This window comes from Bos indicus, chromosome 3 (genome assembly GCF_029378745.1).
Source record: "Bos indicus isolate NIAB-ARS_2022 breed Sahiwal x Tharparkar chromosome 3, NIAB-ARS_B.indTharparkar_mat_pri_1.0, whole genome shotgun sequence".
Classification (NCBI taxonomy): domain Eukaryota; kingdom Metazoa; phylum Chordata; class Mammalia; order Artiodactyla; family Bovidae; genus Bos; species Bos indicus.
In genome coordinates this window covers 8409746-8434459 of record NC_091762.1, presented here as the reverse complement: position 1 = coordinate 8434459, position 24714 = coordinate 8409746, and the positions used below count along the sequence as shown (strand labels likewise).

General features: G+C 41.4%; 1 protein-coding gene across 3 annotated transcripts; it reads left to right on the top strand.

Moving 5' to 3' along the window:
• The first annotated feature begins 401 nt into the window (after nt 1-401).
• Nucleotides 402-24627, top strand: UFC1 (ubiquitin-fold modifier conjugating enzyme 1). Of its 3 annotated transcripts, none has more exons than XM_070783308.1 (7): nt 402-420; nt 20940-21062; nt 22905-22972; nt 23209-23272; nt 23577-23653; nt 23903-23993; nt 24108-24176. In XM_070783308.1, the coding sequence occupies exons 1-7, from the start codon at nt 418-420 to the stop codon at nt 24159-24161; spliced, it is 480 nt and encodes a 159-aa protein (XP_070639409.1). In that variant the 5' UTR covers nt 402-417; the 3' UTR covers nt 24162-24176. The 3 variants fall into 3 exon arrangements, with proteins under 3 accessions (XP_070639409.1, XP_019843165.1, XP_070639396.1); XM_019987606.2 differs by lacking the exons at nt 402-420; nt 24108-24176 and adding exons at nt 20645-20776; nt 24192-24627; XM_070783295.1 differs by lacking the exons at nt 402-420; nt 24108-24176 and adding an exon at nt 24192-24627 and having other exon boundaries at nt 20785-21062.
• The last annotated feature ends 87 nt before the right edge of the window (nt 24628-24714 follow it).

Here is a 24714-nt window from a genome sequence, read left to right as displayed (position 1 = left end):
TTTTCTTCTCTACGGCTTTAGGGCGGTAGTAAGGCCTGTGAGAGGTTGCACTCTCTAGTGTGGAAACGTTGGTGGGACCCGAGCTGGCTGGTGTCGACCTCAAGATCCACTGACAGACTGCGACTGGCAGCCATGACGCAGAAGGGCGGAATGTTACGAGGGTCCGATTGCCCTACGAACTTGTGGGAAGGTTCACGGTCTGGGTTTGACCTTTGCCCTGAGCTTCCTGATAACCCGGACGTTCCGTAAACTTAGGTCCGGAACAGAAATCACTGGTCAGTTGCCCTCTCGGATTTCACTCTTTGAGCACTTGCTTTTTGAGCACTCGCTTCCTGAAGGAAGTGTCACCTGAGCTGAATCCTGGACTGTTGGGAATTGGGGGTGGGAGACTGGGTACCTTCTGGAGCTGCCAGCAGTATGGTATGGCTAAAGAGGGGTAAATAGATGAGTTCTGTGAGGTTGGGAGGGGCTAGTTTACGCAAGGCCACGTAAATTATTTTCCTAAGGATAATGAATAGGTTTTGAAGAGTCTTAGCTGAGGTGTAAACAAATACATTTGCATTTTAAAAGATCAGGGGTAGCAATGGGTAGAATGAATTGGAGGGGGCGAAGTTAGACCCAAGAACGGTTAGGACGCTCTTATCCCGAAGAGAGATCACAGTGGTCTGGCCTGTAAAAGGGTGTGTACCGATGGTGGCGGGGGAGGGTGGGAATGATCGGAAATGGATATGAGGCCGAGGGAGGAATCCAAGGTTTTTCTCGGTGTTCTGGCTTAGGCACCTAGGGACTAATGATGCCATTTTCATTATTTGAGGTCGGGGAAGGTGGGGGAGAGAATGAGTTTTAAGTGCCTGTGGGATATCCGTTAGACAATGGAATGTTACATAATGTGGGTTGGGAGTCCAAAAGGAAAGTTTAGTGTGTGTTGTTGAAACCATGGAAGTGGATAAGATGGCCTAGAAAGAGGAATACCTGCATTTAAGAGATGAGGTGAGGAAAGAGGGAAAAAGAGGACACCGAGAAGGGACAAGTAGAAAGAAGAAACCAGAAATATCAAGGAAATTGGTCAGTATTAAAGCAGGAAAAAAAAAAAAAAATCGCGTTAAGATGTGGACTACAATGTGTCCGTTGGATTTTGCAACAAGTAAGTCATTTAGTAACTTTGGAGAAAGCTGTTTCAAAAATATGGTGGGGTAGAAACAACGAGGTAAATTGAGTTACTAGAAAGGCACAATGTATAAAGACAATTTTCATCACAATGTTAATGGTAAAAAGGGGATAGCAGCAGGGGATAGCATATGGGAGAATTTCACAGAAAAGGAAGGAATTTTAGATAACTGTGGGACAGCCAGATAGAAATGTCCAAATGACAGTTGAATGTACGAATCTAAAACATGGGAGAAAGTTATATTAAGTTGGAAAAAAAAAAAGCAAGTGCAAAAGAATACACGCATATATATACAAGTATTAAAAAATGAGTTATGAAATGGGCTTGGGAGGGATGAAACATACTTTTTATTTTAGATTCATTTTTACTGTTTGAATTTGTTTTACTGTGTACATAACATACATTACTTTTATAGAAAGCTGCTTTTTAAAAACTCCAATGATGTATAGGCCAGAAATTCTGAATCATGGACGTTAGAGTGGTTGTTGAAGCCATAGATTTGAATACGCTCCCCCAGAGAGCAGCAGAGGGCTATGCAGAGGCCTTGGTGAAGTCTAGCACTGAAGCCGTAAGTAGAAGAGCCCTTGGAGAATCTTTGGAAAGGAACAGCCAGTGAGGAAGAAAAAACCCTGGTTCCTAGTTGTCACAGAATTAGAAGGAAGAGAGTGTGTCAAGAGGAGAAGTTGTCGAAAGCGTCAGCTATCCCCAGCAAGGCAGCTAACAGGGAAAGTTAAAAGCTATCTCCAAACTCAGGTTTCCAGGAAACTTGGCATAAAGGTAAAATCCATATCTTGAACCTTCACTAGATATTATTGAAATTCAACGTCTATGCTATTCCATCATTATATGTCACAGCTGACAACCCCAGTCTTTCAATGCGTCTTCAAATAAACACCAGCCAATTCTTGCACCATGAATGTTTTCACATCAAGAATGCTTCCTCTCCCATTCTTTATTAAAGCCCTTAGGCTGCCATCAAGAAAAACTTGTGTTGCCAGAAATGGTAAAGTTAAGGAATTGAAAGTAGGAGTATAGGTTGAGAAGACCAAGAACTAACTACTGATCAAGTGGATTTTCCTAAAGCCACCCAGATAGGAGGGCTTCCCAGGTGGCACTAGTGGTAAAGAACCTGCCTGCCAATGCAGGAGACCTAAGAGACACAAGTTAGAAACCTGGGTCAGAAGATCCTCTGGAGGAGGGCATGGCAACCCACTCCAGTATTCTTGCCTGGAGAATCCCAGGGACAGAGGAGTCTGGCTGGCTACAGCCCATAGGGTCTCAAAGAGTCAGACGACTTAAGTGACTTAGCACATACATACACATACCCAGTTTGGCACAGAGGGATTATTTAATAGGCACGGGAGTTTTCAGTAAGCAGGAGGGATAAAGGACAGTAGAGCCAAATGGTATAAGCTTCAGAGAAGGAGTTTTTACAAGAGGATGAGAGCATGATCATCTGAAAGTAGCGGTGAACTAAGGAGAAGCATGGTCCCCTGCCCCCGTTTCCTGCAGGATTGGGAAGAATAAACAGTCTCTACTTTACAAGGTTGAAAGGAAGAGATATCCATTAGAAAAAGCCAAAACTGTCTCTCCCCTCTTCACCACCACCCCATACTGGAACTCTTCCCTTGTGAACAGCCTGCACTCCATCCTCATTTTCTTAAGATTACTCTTTTTCCTAGAGTAAGAGTCATCAGGGCAGAGGTTGCTACCTGTAATGTATGATATGGGGATGTGCCCCCACCCACATAAGCTCATAAAAGAGACAGACAGGCACTACTTACAATTGAATCGTATTCTCTCCCTATCCATATTAGGAAGTGGTTTGATGCCTAGCAATCTTGACATCATGGTGGGAATTCCTTTCCAGGAGCCCATCTCTCTTCCAAACTTAAGCCAACCCCATTTAGAGGATTAGAGAAGAGAGGCCTTCTCTACTGCTGTGGTGTCTTATCTGCTCAGTGCAGCCTCTGGGGAGATGACCTATCACCCTCTTCACTCACAATGGAAAGATAAAGAAAAGGACTGGAATTTTTCTTCATTAGGCCTGCAAAGTAATCCCTCTTCCTCTATAGGACTATACCTAATCCTTTTCCCTAGGGCCAAACCTTAACTAAATTTTACAGATTCCAGACATTGAGACAATCGCCTGGCCAGCTGTTCCTAAATTAGTCCATTCATGACTGCATTCATGACTGTAGGAATGTTTACTTTTGGGGGTGGGAGCTGGAAATACACTCTTAAAACATGAAGACTTGGGAATTCCCTGGTGTTCTAGTGGTTAGGACTCCACACTTCCACTGCAGGGGGCACAGTTTCAATCCTTGGTCAGGGAACTTAATATCCCACATACTGCACTGCATGGCCCAAAACAAACAAACAAAAACACACATGAATCCTCAGGACTTTCCTGGTGGTCTAGTGGCTAAGATCATAATGCCCTTAACAGAAGAGAGCTAAGTAGATTTCCGGAGGTGAAATGGAATAAATGCTAACCAAACCAAGGAGACTGGCACTTATGCCCAGCACTGAGAAAGAAATATTTCAAACAGTAAGATTTTTTTTTGTTCAGTCGCTCAGTGATATCAGTCTTTGCGACCCCATGGACTGCAGCACACCAGGCCTCCCTGTCCATCACCAACTCCCGGAATTTACTCACTCAGGTCCACTCATCATCTATCATCCCCTTCTCATCCCACCTTCAATCTTTCCCAGCATCAGGGTCTTTTCCAATGAGTCAGTTCTTCGCATCAGGTGGCCAATGTACTGGAGTTTCAGCTTCAGCATCAGTCCTTCCAATGAACACTCAGGACTGATTTCCTTCAGGATGCACTTTTGTTGTTGCTGTTAGTTGTAGCTAAACAGTTGTTTCCCTTTTGCTTGAACTGTATGTCATCTCTACAGTTAAAGCAAAAACTTCATCTCTTGTCTAATGTTCTTTTCCCACCCTCTCCTTACTTCAACTAAAAACTCAAAAAAACTCTCTGAGAAGATTGAGAACCCTATATAGGACTCTCTTGTTCCTCCTCCTTTCATGTCCCTTTCTTTATATTCATCCCTGTCTCTTCCTTGGAGCCTCAACTGAGAGAACATCCCTCCAGCTTTCAGGCAGGCCCCCAGGGCTGGGGGAGCCTGGTGGGCTGCCATCTCGGGTTGCACAGAGTCGGACACGACTAAAGCAACTTAGCAGCAGCAGCAGCCTCCAACTGGACCCTGGTTTCCATTCTTTTCTACTTCTCAATACACTCTGTTCCCACAATTATCTCTTCTTCCTTTCGAATCTTTAAACAAACATCCTTCAGCTACCTTCACATGATCCCATTTCCAGTATGCCCTGCACTTAATTCATTGTAATTTTCAGTGATTAGAAAAGCCTTTTTTTCTGTGCTTAAAAAAAAAAAATCTCTTTGTAACTTGCATTTATTGGCCCTGTCTTTTTTCCTCTGGATCAACACATCAGAGCTAAATGTCAGCCCTTCAGAGAGCTACTATCATCTCCCTACTAAAACATTTTTTTCAAAGTCCAATGTTACTACCACTTAAAATTATAGTAGATCTCTCATCTTTCTTAATCTGAATGCTCTATTGAGATTGCTTGTCTCAGTCTATGCTGTTCCCATTTCTGCCAGATTAAAATCTCTTTTTGAGCCAGACATTTCCTTAAATAATTCTATACCCTCTTAGTAACCCATTGTCACAAGTATACTCTTGACGCTTCCAGGCCCACTCTGATCCCTATGTCATTGCCTGGGCTTTACTCTTGAACTTTATCCTACAGTGACTTGCTGACCCAACAATCCTCTCTAGTTCTTGGTTCCCCATTAACTCTAAGCTGCTCCAATTACTCATTTTCATCTTCACCTAAAGCATCATGTTAGCTAATTTCAGTTGTACTTCTAGTTCGGTCGCTCAGTCGTGTCCAGCTCTTTGTGACCCAGTGGACTACAGCATGGCACGTTTCCCTGTCCATCACCAGCTCCCAGAGCTTGTGCAAACTCATGTCCATCAACTTGGTGATGCCATTCAACCATCTCATCCTCTGTCATCTCCTCTCCACCTGCCTTCAGTCTTTCCCAGCATCAAGGTCTTTTCCAATGAGTCAGTTCTTCACATCAGGTGGCCAAGGTATTGGAGTTTCAGTTTCAGCTTCAGCATCAGTCCTTCCAGTGAGTATTCAGGACTTATTTCATTTAGGATTGACTGGTTTGATCTCCTTAGAGTCCAAGGAACCCCCAAGAGTCTTCTCCAACACACAGTTCATAAGCATCAATTTTTCAGTGCTCAGCTTTCTTTATAGTCCAACTCTTACATCCATACGTGACTACTGGAAAAACCATACATTTGATTAGACAGACCTTTGTTGGCAAAGTAATGTCTCTGCTTTTTAATATGCTGTCTAGGTTGATCATAGCTTTTCTTCCAAGGAGAAGAAAAGGTTAGTTTCTAACCTAGCTGTAAGCCTTTAGCTAGAATCCCAGTGTCTCCTGGCTCCTGAATAGGAGAGTAGAGGCCACAGTCAGCTACTGAATCCTAAGGATTTGCTGTCTAACATTCTCCTTAACTTGTTTCCTTCATTTGCCACCTCTGACCTTCACTAACAAGACTTTGGGTAACTCCATTAACTTCCCTGAGCTTGTTTTCTCATCTGTAAAAGGAGCATATATATAAAATAACATTCATGTCATAGGTCATTGTTTTAAAGATTATATTAAATAATATATATGAGCTGTCAACACAGGGCCTCGCTCATTGTAAACATCAGATAAATGTTACCTAATATTTATATGTAACAGTTTTCACCAGTTTTCAGAAATTCGGGAGGTTCTTTGTTAATGCTCTCTGCTGCTCCCACGGGGATGACTTTTTCCAAGTCATTGGTTATCCTACAGGCAGGCCATGACAAAAAAACAGCCCTGTCCTACCAAAACCTCCAGCTAATTAGAGATTTAATTCTCTTTAGTTGTTGTTCGGAGAAGGTGATGGCAACCCACTCCAGTACTCTTGCCTGGAAAATCCCATGGATGGAGGAGCCTGGTAGGCTGCGGTCCGTGGGGTCGCTAAGAGTCAGACATGACTGAGCGACTTCACTTTTCACTTTCATGCATTGGAGAAGGAAATGGCAACCCACTCCAGTGTTCTTGCCTGGAGAATCCCAGGGACAGGGGAGCCTGGTGGGCTGCCATTTATGGGATCGCACAGAGTCAGACACGACTGAAGTGACTTAGCAGCAGCAGCAGCAGCAGTTGTCCAGTCAAATAAAAGTATTTCTGTATTCTAGCAAATTCACTATCTTTTTCAAAGAACATATCAGGAAACTGTTAGTTTTTTTTTCTGAAATCAAGATATGGTGTCTCTGTGATGTTCCCCTAGTCTGCTAGTCTAGTAACACTGACAAGGAAAGTCATCCAGTCATTTACTTAATATATATACATTAAGCATTTACTAATGTCAAGTGCTGTTATAGGCATATAGGGTAGGATACAGAGTGGTGAACAAACAGACATAGTCCATGTCTTCATGGAGTTTATTGTTTACATGGGTGGACTGCCTAAGGAAAGAAAATAGCAAATATACCATTTTAAATTGAGATAGGTGCTATGAAGGAAAAGAACAGACTGCTGTGACAGAAAAGGAATGATCAGGGAAAGCTCTCTTTGAGGAGGTAGCACAGAAGCTGAGACCCAAAGAGCCCAAAGGAGCCAGTCTGCTTGCAGAAGACTATCCTAGAATGAGAGGATATGTGCTAGAGGCCCAAAGGCAAGGAAGAGTCACACCCGGGGCGACTGAATCGCATCATGGTGAACCACTGTTGGCATCTGGGTTCACTGTTTTCTTCTCTCATTTATAAAATAATCTTTAATAACTGTTCTATGATTGTAAAATAATCGATAATCTTAATTCTTCAGTTTCCAGAATTCACCATCTAGAATTTCCCTCTTTGAAAATGTGGACATTTGCGATATGTGGTCCACTGGAGAAGGGAATGGCAAACCACTTCAGTATTCTTGCCTTGAGAACCCCATGAACAGTATGAAAAGGCAAAATGATAGGATACTGAAAGAGGAACTCCCCAGGTCAGTAGGTGCCCAATATGCTACTGGAGATCAGTGGAGAAATAACTCCAGAAAGAATGAAGGGATGGAGCCAAAGCAAAAACAATACCCAGATGTGGATGTGACTGGTGATAGAAGCAAGGTCCAATGCTGTAAAGAGCAATATTGCATAGGAACCTGGAATGTCAGGTCCATGAATCAAGGCAAATTGGAAGTGGTCAAACAGGAGATGGCAAGAGTGAACGTCGACATTCTAGGAATCAGTGAACTAAAATGGACTGGAATGGGTGAATTTAACTCAGATGACCATTGTATCTACTACTGCGGGCAGGAATCCCTCAGAAAAAATGGAGTGGCCATCATGGTCAACAAAAGAGTCCGAAATGCAGTACTTGGATGCAATCTCAAAAACGACAGAATGACCTCTATTCATTTCCAAGGCAAACCATTCAATATCACAGTAATCCAAGTCTATGCCCCAACCAGTAACGTTGAAGAAGCTGAAGTTGAACGGTTGTATGAAGACCTACAAGACCTTTTAGAACTAACACCCAAAAAATATGTCCTTTTCATTATAGCGGACTGGAACGCAAAAGTAGGAAGTCAAGAAACACCTGGGGTAACAGGCAACTTTGGCCTTGGAATACGGAATGAAGCAGGGCAAAGACTAATAGAGTTTTGCCAAGAAAATGCACTGGTCATAACAAACACCCTCTTCCAACAACACAAGAGAAGACTCTATACATGGACATCACCAGATGGTCAACACCGTAATCAGATTGGTTATTTTCTTTGCAGCCAAAGGTAGAGAAGCTCTATACAGTCAGCAAAACAAGACCAGGAGCTGACTGTGGCTCAGACCATGAACTCCTTATTGCCAAATTCAGACTTAAATTGAAGAAAGTAGGGAAAACCACTAGACCATTCAGGTATGACCTAAATCAAATCCCTTATGATTATACAGTGGAAGTGAGAAATAGATTTAAGGGCCTAGATCTGATAGATAGAGTGCCTGATGAGCTATGGAATGAGGTTCGTGACATTGTACAGGAGACAGGGGTCAAGACCATTCCCATGGAAAAGAAATGCAAAAAAGCAAAATGGCTGTCTGGGGAGGCCTTACAAATAGCTGTGAAAAGAAGAGAAGCAAAAAGCAAAGGAGAAAAGGAAAGATATAAGCGTCTGAATGCAGAGTTCCAAAGAATAGCAAGAAGAGATAAGAAAGCCTTCTTCAGCAATCAATGCAAAGAAATAGAGGAAAACAACAAAATGGGAAAGACTAGGGATCTCTTCAATAAAATCAGAGCTACCAAAGGAACATTTCACGCAAAGATGAGCTCGATAAAGGACAGAAATGGTATGGACCTAACAGAAGCAGAAGATATTAAGAAGAGATGGCAAGAATACAGAGAAGAAGTGTACAAAAAAGATCTTCACGACCCAGATAATCACGATGGTGTGATCACTGACCTAGAGCCAGACATCCTGGAATGTGAAGTCAAGTGGGCCTTAGAAAGCATCACTACGAGCAAAGCTAGTGGAGGTGATGGAATTCCAGTTGAGCTATTCCAAATCCTGAAAGATGATGCTGTGAAAGTGCTGCACTCAATATGCCAGCAAATTTGGAAAACTCAGCAGTGGCCACAGGACTGGAAAAGGTCAGTTTTCATTCCAATCCCAAAGAAAGGCAATGCCAAAGAATGCTCAAACTACCGCACAATTGCACTCATCTCACACGCTAGTAAATTAATGCTTAAATCCAGGTATATTAGACTTACTCAAGTGAAGTGTTCTTGTTTATTTCTAGTAATGCTTTTGCTTTCAAGCCTATTACATCTGTTATATAATTTCCTTTTGGTTTATTTTTCCACAATATATCTTTTCCCATTCTTTTACCTTCAACCTTTTGTGTATCATATCATGTTTTAGTTTCTAGTATCTTATGTTAATTATGATTTGCTATTAATGCATGTGGAATTAATTTTAAAGGGTATGTATAATATTTCCAATGCTCTAAAGTGACACATTTATCAATGCAAAATTTTCTTATGTATTTGGGTCTTCCACTTGTTTTCCTCAGTTGACTTATTCACAGGGCATTAACCCACTGTTCTAATTATTGTAGCTTTACAATACATGTTAATATTTGGGTTAACTTTTAGTCATTACTTATCTTTTTCAGAATGTCCCTTTCACTTTTTTCCTTATTTTTCCATGTGAGTTAAAATTAATTTGTTTAAAAATCTTGCTGACATTTTTATCTAGATGTTAAATTTATAGATAACATTGGGAAATTGACATCATTACATATTCTCTCTCTCCAAGAACATGATGTTACTTTCCATTTGACCCAGTTTTCTTTTATGTGGGTAGCATTCTAAAATTTCCTTCATACTAGGAATTTCCTGGCAGTACAGTTGTAAGGACTCTGCACTTTCACTGCCAAGGGCACAGGTTCAACTCCTGGTTGGGGAACTAAGATCCTGCAAGCCTTGAAGTGTGGGGGAAAGAAAATTTCATTTATGCAGATCCTGCTCATTCTTTTTGGTTATTCCTAGGCATTTTATCTGATTTGTTGCAATTGGGTCTTTCTTAAATTATATGTTTTGTTTATTGTTTATATATAAAGGATATTTATTTCTGCATGATAGTTCCTCTTCCAATCAGTTTACTAAATTCTATTACTTGTAGTAATTTTAAAGTTTATTTTCATGATTATATATATATAATAAGCTATCATCTGCAATACTGATAATTACATTATTATTTTGGCTATATAAAAATGTTTATAAGTAGTTAGCTTGGGAGAAAACATGAAGAAATGAGGTAAAATGAGTTAGGAAAATTCTTTTTGTTAGTTATAATTTCACTGATGATTAGCTAAAATGATAACAGGATTCTCAGCATTTTAAATGAGTTCAGGGCCTGGACGCATGGTATTCTAGAAATCAGAAATATTTTGTAAGTGAAATTGTTTTCCGCAAAGGTGGTCTGAAGAATGCAGATCAGATCAGATCAGTCGCTCAGTCGTGTCCAACTCTTTGCGACCCCATGAATTGCAGCACTCGAGGCCTCCCTGTCCATCACCAATTCCCGGAGTTCACTGAGACTCACGTCCATCGAGTCAGTGATGCCATCCAGCTATCTCATCCTCTGTCGTCCCCTTCTCCTCCTGCCCCCAATCCCTCCCAACATCAGAGTCTTTTCCAATGAGTCAACTCTTCGCATGAGGTGGCCAAAGTACTGGAGTTTCAGCTTTAGCATTATTCCTTCCAAAGAAATCCCAGGGCTGATCTCCTTCAGGATGGAATGGACTGGTTGGATCTCCTTGCAGTCCAGGGGACTCTCAAGAGTCTTCTCCAACACCACAGTTCAAAAGCATCAATTCTTCAGCGCTCAGCCTTCTTCACAGTCCATCCATACACGACCACATCCATACATGACCACAGGAAAAACCATAGCCTTGACTAGACGGACCTTTGTTGGAAAAGTAATGTCTCTGCTTTTGAATATGCTATCTAGGTTGGTCATAACTTTCCTTCCAAGGAGTAAGCGTCTTTTAATTTCATGGCTGCAGTCACCATCTGCAGTGATTTTGGAGCCCAGAAAAGTAAAGTCTGACACTGTTTCCACTGTTTCCCCATCTATTTCCCATGAAGTGAGGGGACCGGATGCCATGATCTTCGTTTTCTGAATGTTGAGCTTTAAGCCAACTTTTTCACTCTCCACTTTCACCTTCATCAAGAGGCTTTTTAGTTCCGCTTCACTTTCTGCCATAAGGGTGGTGTCATCTGCATATCTGAGTTTATTGATATTTCTCCCGGCAATCTTGATCCCAGCTTGTGTTTCTTCCAGTCCAGCGTTTCTCGTGATGTACTCTGCATATAAGTTAAATAAACAAGGTGACAATATACAGCCTTGACATACTCCCTTTCCTATTTGGAACCAGTCTCTTGTTCCATGTCCAGTTCTAACTATTGCTTCCTGACCTGCATACAAATTTCTCAAGAGGCAGATCAGGTGGTCTGGTATTCCCAAGTCTTTCAGAATTTTCCAGTTTATTGTGATCCACACAGTCAAAGGCTTTGGCATAGTCAATAAAACAGAAATAGATGTTTTTCTGGAACTCTCTTGCTTTTTCCACGATCCAGCGGATGTTGGCAATTTGATCTCTGGTTCCTCTGCCTTTTCTAAAACCAGCTTGAACATCAGGAAGTTCACGGTTCACCTATTGCTGAAGCCTGGCTTGGAGAATTTTGAGCATTACTTTACTAGCGTGTGAGATGAGTGCAATTGTGCGGTAGTTTGAGCATTCTTTGGCATTGCCTTTCTTTGGGATTGGAATGAAAACTGACCTTTTCCAGTCCTGTGGCCACTGCTGAGTTTTCCAAATTTGCTGGCATATTGAGTGCAGCACTTTCACAGCATCATCTTTCAGGATTTGGAATAGCTCAACTGGAATTCCATCACCTCCACTAGCTTTGCTCGTAGTGATGCTTTCTAAGGCCCACTTGACTTCACATTCCAGGATGTCTGGCTCTAGGTCAGTGATCACACCATCGTGATTATCTGGGTCGTGAAGATCTTTTTTGTACACTTCTTCTCTGTATTCTTGCCATCTCTTCTTAATATCTTCTGCTTCTGTTAGGTCCATACCATTTCTGTCCTTTATCGAGCTCATCTTTGCGTGAAATGTTCCTTTGGTAGCTCTGATTTTATTGAAGAGATCCCTAGTCTTTCCCATTTTGTTGTTTTCCTCTATTTCTTTGCATTGATTGCTGAAGAAGGCTTTCTTATCTCTTCTTGCTATTCTTTGGAACTCTGCATTCAGACGCTTATATCTTTCCTTTTCTCCTTTGCTTTTTGCTTCTCTTCTTTTCACAGCTATTTGTAAGGCCTCCCCAGACAGCCATTTTGCTTTTTTGCATTTCTTTTCCATGGGAATGGTCTTGACCCCTGTCTCCTGTACAATGTCACAAACCTCATTCCATAGCTCATCAGGCACTCTATCTATCAGATCTAGGCCCTTAAATCTATTTCTCACTTCCACTGTATAATCATAAGGGATTTGATTTAGGTCATACCTGAATGGTCTAGTGGTTTTCCCTACTTTCTTCAATTTAAGTCTGAATTTGGCAATAAGGAGTTCATGGTCTGAGCCACAGTCAGCTCCTGGTCTTGTTTTGCTGACTGTATAGAGCTTCTCTACCTTTGGCTGCAAAGAAAATAACCAATCTGATTACGGTGTTGACCATCTGGTGATGTCCATGTATAGAGTCTTCTCTTGTGTTGTTGGAAGAGGGTGTTTGTTATGACCAGTGCATTTTCTTGGCAAAACTCTATTAGTCTTTGCCCTGCTTCATTCCGTATTCCAAGGCCAAAGTTGCCTGTTACCCCAGGTGTTTCTTGACTTCCTACTTTTGCGTTCCAGTCCGCTATAATGAAAAGGACATATTTTTTGGGTGTTAGTTCTAAAAGGTCTTGTAGGTCTTCATACAACCGTTCAACTTCAGCTTCTTCAACGTTACTGGTTGGGGCATAGACTTGGATTACTGTGATATTGAATGGTTTGCCTTGGAAATGAATAGAGGTCATTCTGTCGTTTTTGAGATTGCATCCAAGTACTGCATTTCGGACTCTTTTGTTTACCGTGATGACTACTCCATTTCTTCTGAAGGATTCCTGCCCGCAGTAGTAGATATAATGGTCATCTGAGTTAAATTCACCCATTCCAGTCCATTTCAGTTTGCTGATTCCTAGAATGTCGACATTCACTCTTGCCATCTCTTGTTTGACCACTTCCAATTTGCCTTGATTCATGGACCTGACATTCCAGAAAAGGCAGAGGAACCAGAGATCAAATTGCCAACATCCGCTGGATCGTGGAAAAAGCAAGAGAGTTCCAGAAAAACATCTATTTCTGCTTTATTGACTATGCCAAAGCCTTTGACTGTGTGGATCACAATAAACTGGAAAATTCTGAAAGACTTGGGAATACCAGACCACCTGATCTGCCTCTTGAGAAATTTGTATGCAGGTCAGGAAGCAACAGTTAGAACTGGACATGGAACAAGAGACTGGTTCCAAATAGGAAAAGGAGTATGTCAAGGCTGTATATTGTCACCCTGTTTATTTAACTTATATGCAGAGTACATCACGAGAAACACTGGACTGGAAGAAACACAAGCTGGGATCAAGATTGCCGGGAGAAATATCAATAAACTCAGATATGCAGATGACACCACCCTTATGGCAGAAAGTGAAGCGGAACTAAAAAGCCTCTTGATGAAGGTGAAAGTGGAGAGTGAAAAAGTTGGCTTAAAGCTCAACATTCAGAAAACGAAGATCATGGCATCCGGTCCCCTCACTTCATGGGAAATAGATGGGGAAACAGTGGAAACAGTGTCAGACTTTACTTTTCTGGGCTCCAAAATCACTGCAGATGGTGACTGCAGCCATGAAATTAAAAGACGCTTACTCCTTGGAAGGAAAGTTATGACCAACCTAGATAGCATATTCAAAAGCAGAGACATTACTTTTCCAACAAAGGTCCGTCTAGTCAAGGCTATGGTTTTTCCTGTGGTCATGTATGGATGTGAGAGTTGGACTATGAAGAAGGCTGAGTGCCGAAGAATTGATGCTTTTGAACTGTGGTGTTGGAAAAGACTCTTGAGAGTCCCTTGGACTGCAAGGAGATCCAACCAGTCCATTCTAAAGGAGATCAGCCCTGGGATTTCTTTGGAAGGAATGATGCTAAAGCTAAAACTCCAGTACTTTGGCCACCTCACGTGAAGAGTTGACTCATTGGAAAAGACTCTGATGTTGGGAGGGATTGGGGGCAGGAGGAGAAGGGGAGGACAGAGGATGAGATGGCTCATGGCATCACTGACTTGATGAACGTGAGTCTTAGTGAACTCTGGGAGTTGGTGATGGACAGGGAGGCCTGGCGTGCTGCGTTTCATGGGGTCGCAAAGAGTCGGACGTGACTGAGCGACTCATCTGATCTGATCTGAATATACCTGGAAGTTTTAAAGTTGCATTTAAGTATGAAGTTAACTTGAAAATATATAGAGTGACAGAGGTACAAGGAAAAAATACACGAATTCACTATCATAACAGATTTAACACACTGCTCTTACTCACTGATAGAGCAAACCTCTTTCAGAACCAATAAAAACTTAAATAACATGAGTAGCAAATTTAACTCAACAAGTATAAATATACATATACAGCCACTATACTCCAGAACTGCAAATTACAGATTTTTTTCAAGCACACTTGGGACATTTTGAAAATTGACCATATAGTGTATGCTCAGTCATATCCAACTCTTTGCAACCTCATGGAAAACTCCTCTGTCTATGGAATTATCCCAGTCAGAATACTGGAATGGGTTGCCATTTTCTCTTCCAGGGGATCTTTTGAACCCAGGGATGAAGCCCACATCTCCTGAGGCTCCTGCATTGGCTGGTGGATTCTTCACCACCACTGAGTCACCTGGGAAGCCCTACCCTATACTGCCATAAGGCAAATCTCAACAAATTTTAAAGTTTTGAAGTGATACAAAGTATGTTTCTTGACTTGCAGTTAAGATACAGATCAGTAACAAAAAAGTACCTATAAGTTATGAAATACAGTACTTCTAAGTAACCTCCCCCAAAAAAATCACAGTTGGAGTTAGAAAATAACTTGAACTGAATGATAATAAAAACACTACATACACAATGTGGATGTGACTAAAGCTATGCTTATAGGGAAATGTATAGTCTTAAATGAACATATTAGGAAAAAAGAAAAACTGAAAGTTCAAAAGCTTTGCATCCATCTTAAGCACCTATATAACAGTAAATTAAAACCAAACAAAGAAAAATGTCTGTATAGAGATGTCTGGAAGGATGTGTACTTAAAATGATAGCAGGCTTTTTTTTTAATATGGGGTAGAATTTTGAATTTATTTTTCTGTATTGTTTAAATAAGCTAGAACAAACAAAGCCATTTTCATTTTAAGAGAAACAGTACTAGAGGAAAACATGGGATAATTTTTAAAAAGTAATATAGACTGTTGTGGTGACTCAATACCAGAAATTTTAAGCAAAAAAAGACTGTGGGGAAAAAAATTTTCTACATGGTTAGAAATACTATGAACAAAAACTAAGACAAACTGAGGAAAATATTTATAATTCATCACAAATGACTAATCTCTTTAATATATATTTTTAAAAAACTCATAAAATCAGTAAGAAAAAACAAATGACAATTTAAAAGGAGCAAAGCATATAAGAATTTATAGAAAATGAAATGCAAATGAATCCTAAACCTATGAAAAAAATATTCAACCTTACTCAGAATGAGAAACAGACTCTAAAATTGTCTTGAGATTCTACTTCAGTCATGAAATTGGCAAAAAGAACTCTGTTGTTAACACTGATTTTTTTTTTTTTTTAAGGAGGGGAAACTTGTCATTTCATATATTGCTAGTAGTGATACAAATTGGTTTAATTTTTATAGAGGACAATTTTTAACAAATTGCCTTTTATAGAGGCAATATTTAACAAATTTTAAAAAGCACAAATCTTTTGAGGCAACAGTACTATATCTAGGTATTTATTACATGTGTACAAAGTGATGAGTAGACAAAGCTATTAACTGCAGTACTGTTTGTAATAAATAGCAAAAGACAATTTAAATATACCTCCTGAGGGTCTTGCTGAAGAAATTATGGTAGATTCATACAATGGGATGCATCTACAAAAGAAGAAAGAGTCGGGGTGGGAAGAATGAGGTAGTTTAATTATGTATTAATATAGAACAGCCTCCAAGATATTTACTCAATGAAAAAAGAGCAGAAATTTGAACAGGATGCTATGACTTATATAAAGAGTTTTCAAAGAAGGTATATGTGTGTATATGTGTAAGTGCACAGAGTATATCTGGAAGGATATACAGAGAGCTAGTTCGAGAGGAGAGCCCCGGGGAAGAGGACTAAGTAGCCAAGGAATGGGATTAGAGGGAGACTCACATTCACATTACATTACATTACAGGCTTACGTTGCACTCTATAGCATTTTCTACCTTTTGAATTTTGAGCAGGTGCATGTATTTGTAAGTATTTTGAAGCTACATCTGTGTATAATTTTGTGATTTTATGCTTATTTTATAAATGTTTCTATATAGCATATTGCATATAATTAAGTCCTGCTAGGCGCTTTCTTCCGTCTTCTCTTATAAACAACGATCTGGATATCTGCTGTCCTTAATATTACTACTTTATTCCTTCATGACTTCCTGACTTCCAGAATGCTCTTCTTTCTGCCTAGAATGTCACATTTACCCTGTTCTCTCCTTTTCTGCATATTCAATATGCTCATCCTAAGGGATCCAGTTCAAGTACTATCAGCCTTACCTGATTCTCTCAGGCATATGTACTTGGACTGTACTGGTACATGTCCAGAATAGATATTTATTGTATGGTAATTGACTACTTATTAATTTCTCCTCCCCAAAGAATATGTATTTTCATCTTTATTAACCAAATCCTCTGACACCCCCAACCCTTGCCAATATCTTGCTTTGAACTCAAAGTCCATAGTTCTATAATCTCTAGGGGTGACATTAACACCTCAGAGTCCTGTGCACACTTCAGCCCATTCCAGGGAGGGGGCTGGTTGTCCCATTTATGTTTCTGCAGCTCTACTGTTTGTTTCTGCAGTCTCTCTTTGTGTTTTGATAACTGTCTGCCCTTTAAGGGTGATGAATAGCCCTCTAATACGAACTCTGACCCCTCAGATCACTGCTACTAATTTCACATTGGCCCAGAAACGGTAGAAAGCTGGTTGTGGATGTGATCTCTAGAGCCAAACTGTGCTTGGGACTGAATGCCAATTCTACCATTTAGCGGCTGTGTGATATAGGGGTTTCTTTCATTGAGCCCAACTTCAGTTTCTTCAAATGTAAATGAAGCTAATGAAGTAACTATTAAGATTGTTGCCAGAACTAAAGGATCTAATTTTTTTTTTAATGTTTAGGACAGTTCCTAGCACATTGTAAGCATTGTATAAAATTTTTTTTTTTTAAATCATTCTCTCCACCAAGTTCTCTTCAGTGTTATAAGAATTCTTTGCTGAAGTCTCCAGAATAATTAAAGGCAATAACAAAAGGAAAAAAGTTTTCCGAACTGGTTACCCATCTATCAGATCAGATCAGTCGCTCAGTCGTGTCCGACTCTTTGCGACCCCATGAATCGCAGCACGCCAGGCCTCCCTGTCCATCACCAACTCCCAGAGTTCACCATGACTCATGTCTATCGAGTCAGTGATGCCATCCAGCCATCTCATCCTCTGTCCTCCCCTTCTCTTCCTGCCCCCCAATCCCTCCCAGAATCAGAGTCTTTTCCAATGAGTCAACTCTTCACATGAGGTGGCCAAAGTACTGGAGTTTCAGCTTTAGCATCATTCCTTCCAAAGAAATCCCAGGGCTGATTTCCTTCAGAATGGACTGGTTGGATCTCCTTGCAGTCCAAGGGACTCTCAAGAGTCTTTTCCAACACCACAGTTCAAAAGCATCAATTCTTCGGCGCTCAGCCTTCTTCACAGTCCAACTCTCACATCCATACATGACCACAGGAAAAACCATAGCCTTGACTAGACAAACCTTTGTTGGCAAAGTAATGTCTCTGCTTTTGAATATGCTATCTATACTGATCCTCTATATGGTGGTACCCTCTCCTCACCATTCTGAGCTATATTCTCTGAGAATATTAGAGTCCAGACTAACCCCTTTAAAATCAGAATGAGGAAAAATTTAAATTCCTCCCCTAGTCCAAAGTTTATTTCCCTAATACAATATTTCTCCTTTTGTCCCTAGGGCTACTTTTCTCCATGATGACTGACAATGGGATTTTCAACTACTTTCAGGGGCACCCTCGTGTACCCAACAGTACTATCCATCAAAACCATGGTCTGATGTCAGTACACTTCCCAGAATTGAAGTTTCCAGTCATTTCTGTCCAATTCCTTCTTATAGCTGTTTTAGGACAATTTCCTTCAGGGCAAGTACTCTGCCTGCCTTATGCACTACTGTATTTCCAATGCCTGAATGTAGTAAGAACTCCATAAATGCACAAATAAATAAAAATAAGTAAAATAAAAATGAAAAGCTCGTATATATAGTTAAAATCGCCCTATAAACACTACTATCCTTTCATAGGTGAGGACGTGCAGCTCACAGAGATAAAGTAATTCATCAAAGTCTGGCCCTCCCCTACTTTACTGAGGAATAATTGACAAATATATATTTTTAAAATCGTGGCTTGATATACATCTGCATGTATCTATCATATATATGTGGTGAATACATCTGCACGTGTGAGCACATATACGAATGATTACCAAAATCAATATCCATATCCATCACTTCACATAGTCAACACATGTGTGGTTAAGAACGTTTAAGACTGGACTTCCCTGGTGGTACAGTGGATAAGAATCTGCCTGCAATGCATGGGTTCAATCCCTGGTGTGGGAAGATTCCACATGCCATGGAGCAACTAAAATCCACGTGCCACAACTACTGAGCTCACATACTATGATTTCTGAAGCCACTGCACCTAGAGCCTGTGCTCCACAAGAGAAGCCACCACAGTGAGAAGCCCATGCACCACAACAGAAAGTAGCTCTTGCTCACCCACACACCACAACTAGAGAAAGCCCATCTATAGTCACCATGTGGTGGTGGTGGCGGCAGTCTAGTCACTAAGTTGTGTCCAACTCTTGTGACCCTGTGGACTGTAGCCACCAGGCTCCTCTATCCATGGGATTTCCCAGGCAAGAATACTGGAGTGGGTTGCTATTTCCTTCTCCAGGGGATCTTCCTGACCCAGGGATTAAACCTGAGTCTCCTGCATTGCAGGTGGATTTACTGCTGAGCCAGCTGTACATTAAATCCTCAGAATGTATTCTTTTTATAACACTGTGCACCCAATTTGACCTACATTTCCCTATTTCTCCTCCTCCTCCAAATTCTTATGACAATCAAATTGCACGCCTCATTCCAAATCTCTGCTTTCCACCACACCACAAAGCCCACACTCAAAATGGAATAAATCTTTATTTCTCTAGGAGAGAAAACTCTAGTGAGATACTACAAAGCTTTGCCTTAGCCTTATCCAATATCCAATATTTTAAAGAAACATATTGCATGCTAATAAAAGAAAAAAATTACATCATCATCTCAGTGAATAAAGAAAAAGCATTCAGGGAGGGGGGAACACTCCCATTCATGATAAAAACCTTCAGCACTAGGAAGAGAAGGGAACTTCCTTAACCTGATAAAGGGCACCCATGAGAAGCCTATAGAGAATAGCATACTTAAAAAAGAAAGACAGTGCTTTCCTCCCTGAAATCAGAACAAGAAAAGGGTGTCTGCTCTCAGCATTGTACTGGAGGTTTCAGCCATAAGAAATTAAATTTGTAGATAAACTATAGAATTTCATGATTAATAGGATTTGATCCAAAATTACAGCTAAAGGTTGCAGTGATTAACGCTGCAAACAAGACATGTAAGTTAAGGCCAAAAATAATGTGCTTCTGTTTAAAAACCAACTGGAAGATACAAAATTCTGAGAAAGGATTACTGGGTACCTACTGTGTGCCATGCACTGGAGATAAGAGACATGATTCCCTCCTAGATTTGTTAATTTCATACCCAAAAATGACTAGGCTAGACGAAGGCAAGTTTTCTAGCGGCCTTTCAACAATTTTGGCATTTATTAAGAATTCTCTAATTCAATTGTGTTAACTCTTTCGGCCTGAGACTGTATATACTTTGATTCTCCATGGTTTCCAATAAGTTTCAGAAGTTTAATACCTTCCTAATGGATGACTTTTGATGCTTTTGAACTGTGGTGTTGGAGAGGACTCTTGGGAATCCCTTGGTCTGCAAGGAGATCAAACCAGTCCATCCTAAAGGAAATCAGTCCTGAATATTCATTGGAAGGACTGATGCTGAAGCTGAAACTCCAATACTTTGGCCACCTGATGCGAAAAACTGACTCAATTGAAAAGACCCTGATGCTGGGAATGATCGAAAGCGGGAGGAGAAGGGGACAACAGAGGATGAGATAGTTGGATGGCATCATCAACTTAATGGACATGAGTTTGAGTAAGCTCCAGGAGTTGGTGATGGACAGGGAGGCCTGGCATGCTCCCGTCCATGGGGTCGCAGAGTCGGACACGACTAAGCGACAGAAATGAACTGAACTGAATGGAAGACTACAGTGGCTCCCTGCTACCTCAGCCTAACTACAAGGAAGTTAAGGAAGTTTAATCAAAGCTGAAACAGGTGACTCGCGCATTTTAGGATGACAGGAACCAGAAGAGCGCCTAAAACTGCCTGAATTCTAACAATTCTTCAAGTGTCCAGAAGGGTTTTCTGAGATTACGTCTCTGAGCATGAGCGGAAGTCACCCTTTGAGCAATCTGCAGTTAAATGATAGGTGCCATATTCAGGACAGAGTCATCCGTTTCCATTCTTTCCTCCTCGTTGCGCCCACAAGCAGGTGATCCGGTGACAAATTTGTCTTCGTTACTAGAAAATAAAGATCGTATTCAGCGAAGTTTTAAGGCAGCCACTCCCCATCTTCCCATAGTAAAGATGGAGGCGCCCTGAATGTAAACTACAGGTAATACCACTTCCGTATTTCTCTTGTGCCCTGGTCTAAGATGGCGGACGAGGCCACCCGGCGTGTCGTGTCTGAGATCCCGGTGCTGAAGACCAACGCCGGACCTCGAGATCGGGAGTTGTGGGTGCAGAGACTCAAGGAGGAATATCAGTCTCTTATACGGGTTAGTTGTGCTTCTACTGTCAACCGTGTCGTAAAAGGTTTGCGGGCAATCAGGTGTCCATCGGAATAGGCTCCGTGTGGAATCCACTTCCGGTTTTAAAGTTTAACTTAAAAATTCAAAGATACTGGATGACTTCGAGGCTGGGGGACTTAAGGAGCCGCGGTGGGCAGGAGGCAGAAGATACTCAAGCTAGGAACTACAGTGGGGCCAGATTTTCTTCCTGAAAGCAGCAGTTATTTTAGGGATACGCGGCCCAGGAAAATGACGTGTCTTTCTGGCTCCAGGTGATTGCTCTCCTGGATGTAGGGGAGGTGGTCTTAAGGATTTCTTAGAGCCCTAAGTCCGGGCCTGAGTCCCTCCGCTCTTTCACTTGTCCTAAGGTAGGAATACATATTAGAGCGAAAAATTAAAGTAGGTATTAGTTGCAGAGAGATGAGGAGCTCAGCTCAGTTAGGAATGAACCGTTTTCTCAGCTAATCTCCGTTCTGTGGAAAAAATTTGACTTCTTGCGGTGGTCTCTGTCTGTTTCAAAGGTTTCCTGGTGCATGTATTCACTAAAAAATAAATTTAAAAAATAATGTACATCTGGTACCTAGGAAGGGTATCCAAAGCCGAATAAAGTGGAGCCTACCGATAGACAGAAACATATTATTATAATACATAAGGTGGAGAAAGAGGGAGAAGGAATCTGAGAAATTGCTAGGATGTTTTGAAGCAGGAGGTGAGATACCTAAATCTAGCCTGGGTTTGGTCAGGGAAGGCTTTTAGAAGAGGCAATGCTTGAGCTGAGACTGAAAGAGTAAACATAAGTTAGCCTTATAAAAAACGAGCATAAGAGAAGAACATTCAAGGCAAAAGGAACAGCATGAGCAAAGTTATGGAAGCTAGAAACACATGACCTATATGAAGAAACACAAGTAGTTCAGAGTTGTTAGAGCATCAGGGTGTGTCAGGGAGTGGTAGATAAGACAATAAATAGATTGGAGCACTTGAATTCTATCTTGGAGGCCTTGGGATACCTTTAAAGGATGTTAAGCAGAGGATGTTAACATGATGAGATTTGGGTTTAAATCAATCACTGGCAGAAGAGAGGAAAACAGAATTGGCAGGGCTAAGGCTGAAGTTTGGAGGCTGTCATTAATCCAGGCAAAAGAAAAGTGATAATATAAATTCAGCAGTTATGGTAAAGAGAGGAGAGGTAGACTTGAAGGATATTCAGAAGGTAAAATCAGCAGGATATCATAAAAGATTGGTTTGTAAAGGGGAAGGAGACTTAAGGATGATTTCCAGATTTTTAGCGTGGGTGACTGCACGCTAATACTGCCAATGGAGATTGGTGCTGTGGAGAAACAAGTCTGAAGGACTAGGGGGAAAGTGGCACTGCCAAGTTTGAATTGCACCTGTGGAATGGAGGTAGAAGTTTCAATATACATTTGGATGTAGACTTTGAAGCTCTGGGAAAAGCTCTAGTTTAAAGATAAAGATTTAGAAGTCATCAGCATATGAGTGCTAGTCAGAATCAGGACAAAATGAAGTCTTGGGAAGGAATATGCCATAAAATGAGTTGTCGCTGAGATTGTCAGAAGTGAGAAGAAAAGCCAGGCAACATCATAAAGTTTTTTGTGCCTGTTAAATTGAGTAGAACCCAAGCGTTCTATTCTCTCTTCTGCACAAGTGCCCTACTTACCAATATGGCTTTGACTTCAACTTATGTCAGAAAAGTTGGGTAAAGAGAGTAAACATACTAAGTTGGGTAAACATACTAATCACACTTCTTTTGAGGGAAGGCGTACTGCCCTTGGCTCCAATTCCCCCCTCAAAAACCTCATTTTCTGCTTTTAGTATGTGGAGAACAACAAGAATGCGGACAATGACTGGTTCCGACTGGAGTCCAACAAGGAAGGGACTCGGTAGGCAGACCCTCTCGGGAGTTGTGGCGGTGGGGATCTTACCTAGCTTAAGCATTCCGGTGTCCCAGAACCCACTCTCAGGCCTTTCCTGCCCCCTTCTAGTCTTCACTCCCACAACTCCAGAGTTCCCAATTCCCAACCTATGGGTCTCCCAGGCTGGTCACCTAAGCCAAAAAGATGTCGTATGAGTATTAGAACAATGGGAAAATTGGACTGAGGTTTGGTTTCTGTTATAGGTGGTTTGGAAAATGCTGGTACATCCATGACCTCCTCAAATATGAGTTTGACATCGAGTTTGACGTGAGTATAATGGAGTGGTAGTTAATGGAGGTTAGTTGAGGATGATGGATTAGGTGATTGTTAACAAGCTAACCTTTCTTGGAGGGACCAAAGAAAACTTTTTAAATGGGAGGGAAAATCTTAATGACGTTTGAAACAAGCACAGGTTTTAATTACTCATCTCCATGTCCAGAACCCTGCTATGTAACTGCTGCTTGGGGGAGTTTGCAGCACCTTTCATTTCAACCAAGAAATGTGTATATCTGATTAGATTAGTTCCTTTCTATTCTGCTTCTGTCATATTAAAGCCTTGTAATTCTTCCAGATTCCTATCACATATCCCACTACTGCTCCAGAAATTGCAGTACCTGAACTAGATGGAAAAACAGCAAAGATGTACAGGTAGGACTTAACAGGAGATGGGAAAAGGTCAAAGAAGGCCTTGGTGAAGAACTCTCCAAGGCAGAAATTTCCCCAGAGTCTGCCGGCCTAGAGAAATTCTACATCTCCCTCTGCCAAGCCTGGGCAAAGCACTTAGATGACCTCGTTCTCAGTTCTGATCCCCAGTAGTCTTCCTGTGCTCTCAAGAATCTGCTTTGCTTTGTGGTGTACCTTGCATGTCAACACCTTCTGATCTTGTTCCTCTCATAGGGGTGGCAAAATATGCCTGACTGATCACTTTAAGCCTTTGTGGGCCAGGAATGTGCCTAAGTTTGGACTAGCTCATCTCATGGCTCTAGGGGTAAGTTTGGAGTATCTGGTGTATAAGAGGGGAAGGGGTTTGGTCCTGAGCGATATAAGAACAGTGAGAGTAAACCTGGAATAACAGTGTTTTCCTTTGGGTCTGTTCTCCCAGACTATCTCTAGGAAGGAGCTTCTGGTGGAATACAAGGCATTGACTGGCTGGTAGTAATCTCACAGGGTCTCCCTTGTATTGCAGCTGGGTCCATGGCTGGCAGTGGAAATCCCCGATCTGATTCAGAAGGGAGTGATTCAGCATAAAGAGAAATGCAGCCAATGAAGGATCAAGCCACTGAGGCAGGACAGAGGGACCTTTGATAGGCTACTGTTCCTGTTTTCCTGTGCATCATTCTTCTTACTCATCTAACTGCTTCCCTTCATACCTCTTCACCCATAATTGTTACTAAGTAGCTGCAGCAGACACTGCTGAAAAAAACAGCACTGCTGCTGAATTTCTTAAGTTGGGCTACACAGGAAGAGGAAAGACTACGGCCTTGAAAAACCAAGAGGCAATTTATATCCCTTCCCTAGGTGGAGCACTGCGAGGTCTAGAGGGATGGGGGGGACCAAAAGTGGGTACATAGTCTTTCTGGTTTCTGGAGATAACTCATCAATAAAAGCTGCTTTCTCTGGTGGCTTGCGGCTCTCATTGGTGGCTGTAATCGTGGGTGAGTAGCCTAAGGGTCAGCAGGCTACCACCCAAGGCACATGTACGACCATCC

Excerpts from the sequence above, each read along its gene's own strand:
- UFC1 (XM_019987606.2), top strand. The coding sequence starts at position 20,940 with ATGGCGGACGAGGCCACCCGGCGTGTCGTGTCTGAGATCCCGGTGCTG. Across the intron at positions 21,063-22,904 it reads AATATCAGTCTCTTATACGG|TATGTGGAGAACAACAAGAA; the intron begins GTTAGTTGTGCT and ends TTCTGCTTTTAG. Across the intron at positions 23,273-23,576 it reads AGTTTGACATCGAGTTTGAC|ATTCCTATCACATATCCCAC; the intron begins GTGAGTATAATG and ends TAATTCTTCCAG.